Source organism: Diadema antillarum, unplaced genomic scaffold (assembly GCF_040938485.1).
Source record: "Diadema antillarum isolate AM-2024a unplaced genomic scaffold, OU_Dant_1.0 seq00000107_RagTag, whole genome shotgun sequence".
NCBI lineage: Eukaryota > Metazoa > Echinodermata > Echinoidea > Diadematoida > Diadematidae > Diadema > Diadema antillarum.
The window spans coordinates 81,897-86,590 of NW_027271193.1; the positions used below are offsets into that span (position 1 = coordinate 81,897).

Consider the following 4,694-nt stretch of genomic DNA (forward strand, 5'->3'; position numbering starts at 1 on the left):
AGCCCTAGTACTGTTAAAGGACAAGTTCACTCAAATAATATGAACAATCTATATCAAAAGAACACATTAGTGAAGTTTGAGGAAAATCGGTCAGTTCGTTCGAAGTGATATATAATAATTATATAGATATATTTATATAATATCTGAAGTTACAAGTTATTAGTATCACGACAAAAAAAATAAAATAAAAATGTCGGCCATTTCAGAAAGAATGGTCACCATAGTCCAGACAGACTGCAAATTTCGCATGCCCGCGTATGACAATACCTAGTATAATCCGTACGTTCGCGATCGATATAGATAGGGTCTGTACCTTTGGCAATAAAGTAAAATATACAACAGCAAAAGCAGTGCTGATTAGGAGAGATTAATTTCTTCACTGTTACAATTCATTTATTCATAGTCTGACGTAATTGTCCGTAATTCTTTGCTATTTAAAACTGATTTGACTGTATAGCATTGTGTTGATACAAATTTCTATATGTTTGTAAAACTATAACTCAGCTAATGGATTTATAGATGTATTTATATAAGAGTTACTATGATGAAAAGAGAAATCTATTATAGAGATAATATGACAATATGATGTGTTACGGAATGCGCAAACTAGAATTACGACATTATGAGCAACTGTCCACGAGGAATGATCAAAATATACATTCAAAGACCTGAAAATCAATACCTAGAAATAACTATATAACCTTATAGACCATTATATGCATAATATTTAGCACAAAGAACGTATAACTGCGTAACAAAGAGTTTGCGAAATAATGAAAGACATTATTGTAATAAAGTAAAGATCCCCTAAGCGTTTCTTAAACTGATAAGAATGTGTTTTCAATCATCATCCACTCCGTGTCATAAAAAGGCGCACTTCACACACATTTTACCGTTGCAGCATTTGTCAGTTGTATACTAGAATATCTGTTTTCTTATGTATGGAATACTATGTCACCGCTTTCACCATCATCATCGATCATCATATTCATAATAGATATTTGACATTTCAAGATCCGGTGCATTGCGAACATGACGGTGCGCTAAATATGAATATCTTATGATAATGGTAAACATTGACAGTGTATATATTACACTTATAACAAATTCCTCGCGCTATTTAAAGACTGCATCAAACTAATTGCATTGAGGATTTACACAACGGCCCAGGCCACTTATCAAATATCAGGGAGACAGCTCGCATTGTTATATCACTACGAAGCTCGTTCAAGCATCACACACTGAAAATAGCACATTCATGTTGTCTATATCTAAACGGCACAACATTGGCATGGTGCAAGAAAATTTTGTGCAAAGAGATGTTAGAGACATGTATCCCTGAGAATTAGCATGGGGAGACAAAATCCCAAGATATTAATCGAAATAAATGTCTTTAATATTTCAATTTCATACTGTCAAGTTTAGTAAGTTACTTTCCTTGGAGAATATTCGAGATTATTTCCAGGCAAAAGTAGGAAATGAACAATCATCAAGACTTTTGAGTTCGAGGACTTGAAAAAGAGTTTCCATGCGGTATAAATGAACGTTTTCATGCAAGTAAATTGAGTGGTGTATGATTCTGTATTCGGAGGAATTATGGTTTCTGGGTAATCAATCAAAACTTGACGTTTTGAAATACTAGTACATGTATTTTGTGTGCATGCCGTTGGGAGATTTGTGAGGTTATAGAATCAGCACCTCGTCTTTAAATAGTACGCATAACTAAAGATGCATCAAGCCATGACAGTGCTTTTCCTTGCAAATACATCGAAGCCCAAGTTTATCATCAATTCTATATCTGATTTTGATGTGAACATCCCCTTTTGACGAAAACATTGACATTTTTCGATTTCGATTTCGATTTCGATTTATTTTCATATTTCTCGATGAAAAAATACATCAAATACTTTGTATAACAAAATTAAATGAAGTACATGATATCAAGCTGGAGACATACATAAAATATTGCAAATATATAAAACATATAGTGGTCGATCTATGAAGTTTTGAATCTGTGAATGAATGCTAAAGAAACATGAAGGAACCTACTTAAAAGCGAGCTTGTTGAGCGTAGGTCCCACTTAAAATCGAGTTAAAGATTAAGATGGGGAGCACGGGTACAACAATGACCGAAACATAGAGAAAAAATGTACAATTATACAGTTATATAGCAAATTCTTCTCTAATGCAGATTTGGGGTCGGATAAGCCACATGCTGTAGGCGGATGAACCATTGTCGTTCTGGCAACAATAACAATATGACTCAAAATATATGATAACAATGATACGGTTAAAAAGTATTAGAGAGTTATACATTGCGTATATCAAAGAGGGAACACATACACCTGCAAATCCCCCCCCCCAAAAAAAAAGACATTCAACAACCAGTTACATTGCAAGCGGTGCAACTCTGTAGAAGTCACACTTGAAATTTATGCTTAGACATTTCCTGATAGTATGGCATTGAGACATCGACGCACTCAATGAGGTCGTCGGTAAGTTGATCACGTGGTATTGGACCGGCACCCTCCTCGCCAGGAGAGACAAAGCAGGTGCTCTTCAACGCGGACGTGTAATACTGCTGATGACTGTACATGTAGTGGGGTGTCGGAAGCTTCCAGCCGGTCGTCAGCAACCCAGACGGTTGCCATGACAACAGAGACTCCTGGTAGGGAAAGCCGACGCGGTCACAAACCTCCTTCACGATCGGTCTCGGGTTCGTCGCCATGTCGTGGGAGTCGATGATCAGGGGTTCGGAACCGGTTTGTTTGCGCACGTACTGCCAGAGATCGTGTTGTGCTTTGTAGAGTTCCAAATGTTCGTAGATGCAGGGGTCGTCTCGGAAGATGTTGAGGTTGTCGGTGTTTTCACCCCGCTCCCCGAGGATCCGAACCATGGCATTTTGTATGGACGAAAAAACTCTGGTAGGATCTCTAATAAGGAAAACGTGGTTGAAACCAGCAGGCACAAACTGGCGCGCCCTCTCCGAGAAAACGCCGTGTGCCTGATCCTTCACGAAGACGTACTTGCTATCGTCTGACTCAATCTGTCGCTTAACATCCCCATACCTGTTGAACAACAGCAGCAACAACAACAAAAAAATAATGATACCGTCAGGTAAGCATTCATACATGTCATAAATTTTTCTACAGGTAGCACAGAAGCTCTCATTCTTTAAAGAACTTTTTTATTATACTGTTTAGAAAGAACATAAAAATGTATATGTAACAAAATCATTGTTTCCACATCTCATACTTCTAAAGTGGTTAGCATCCTCACCGAAAGTTGATCATCAATATCATTATAATGAGGCTAATGCGGTAACGTTTAATTGACACACAAAATAACAGCGGGCTTCTCATCAACCAGACTGAAATCTTCAGTATGGCGTCTTATTTTCGGAGATGAGGTGGAAAACACTCGACTTCAAGTTTAACAAGTTCAAATAGCCATCGAAAACGTCGTCATCATTTTCATGACGTTCCTCGTAGACTTGTTGCTCGATGCATTATCTAATAAGATTGGACTAGTGATAAATTTGCTGTCTTTACACACCTAAAAAATAACGTTAACAATATCAAGTCCGATACAATCAATAGATACTTTACTTAGCTCAGTATTTGATATTCGCCGAAGTGTGCATGGGAATAAGTAAAGTATAGGTCTTATAATTCCGATTATGATTCATTAAAGTCATCAATTCGATTTCGAAATATCGACTTTCAGATTTCTTGTTGAAAACTATACAAGCTAATGAAAAAATAATATCTGCTAATATAATATATATGTGTGGTTTCCAAACTTTTCCTTGTCCCTCTCCTCCCTCCTTCATCTTTTTCATTCATTCATTCATTCATTCATTCATTCATTCATGCACTCCTCTCTTTCTAGGGTCCTCTTTCGCCAAAAACGTGCTTTTCAAGAATTACATACACATGGTGTTACCGCGAATCTCTCTTCTTCAAGGAGCCGTAAGTTAGACGGACAAATATGTACAATGGTTATTATTCTTGATATATCAGTTAAAGTCAAATAGAATGAGCAAATATTGTGACATAAGGAATACCGTCACACGTGTCTAGCACAATCGATAGATTACAAGCAAATTGTGTATATGACATAGTTGATGTCCAGGTATCATTTTCTAGATAGCAGTAGACATCTTGTTAGATGACTGTCAAAATTCCATAAATGTCAATGAATGCAATAAAGAACAAAAGCTGCGAAAAAACCCACACCTTTATCTCTAGCCCTTGACTTTAAGCATGTACCTTTATAGAGATAACTCGCCGTCGTTAATGATCAACACTCATCCGTTGGTGATGTGTTTAAGAAAACATCCCGACGCAAGAAGTCTTAAAAGGAAACGAGGAAAATTATAGACAAACATACCCCATCCTCTCTGGCGAGGCCTTGAAGTGTTTCAGGTTGACCATCAATTCTGCTGCCTTCGCGTACGCCGCTTCGTTCCCGCAATACTCGGCGGGCAAATCCTCTCCGGTCTGCTCCACGTAGACGCGGTTCACCCAGTCGGCGAGCATGTAGTTGGCAAACCACACCGAAGTCTCCGGCATCGCCGCCAGGCATTTGGCCAGTATGGACGAGCGAGATCGAGGCACAGCCCACAAGATAGCGCGACCAGGGGTTGGCGTCCCGAGCCCGCTGACCGAGGGTTTATTGGCTTGACTGGACAT

General features: G+C 38.4%; 1 protein-coding gene across 1 annotated transcript; it reads right to left on the minus strand.

The window, feature by feature from the left end:
• Positions 1 to 2,419: 2,419 nt before the first annotated feature.
• LOC139726978 (uncharacterized) lies at positions 2,420 to 4,694 on the minus strand. The gene is made up of 2 exons (XM_071637964.1): positions 4,393 to 4,694; positions 2,420 to 3,068 (listed from the first exon to the last, which is right to left on the minus strand). The coding sequence occupies exons 1-2, from the start codon at positions 4,692 to 4,694 to the stop codon at positions 2,420 to 2,422; spliced, it is 951 nt and encodes a 316-aa protein (XP_071494065.1).

Coding starts and splice junctions, on each gene's coding strand:
- LOC139726978 (XM_071637964.1), bottom strand. CDS start 4,694: ATGTCCAGTCAAGCCAATAAACCCTCGGTCAGCGGGCTCGGGACGCCA. Junction 3,069..4,392: donor GCCTCGCCAGAGAGGATGGG/GTATGTTTGTCT, acceptor GTTGTTCAACAG/GTATGGGGATGTTAAGCGAC.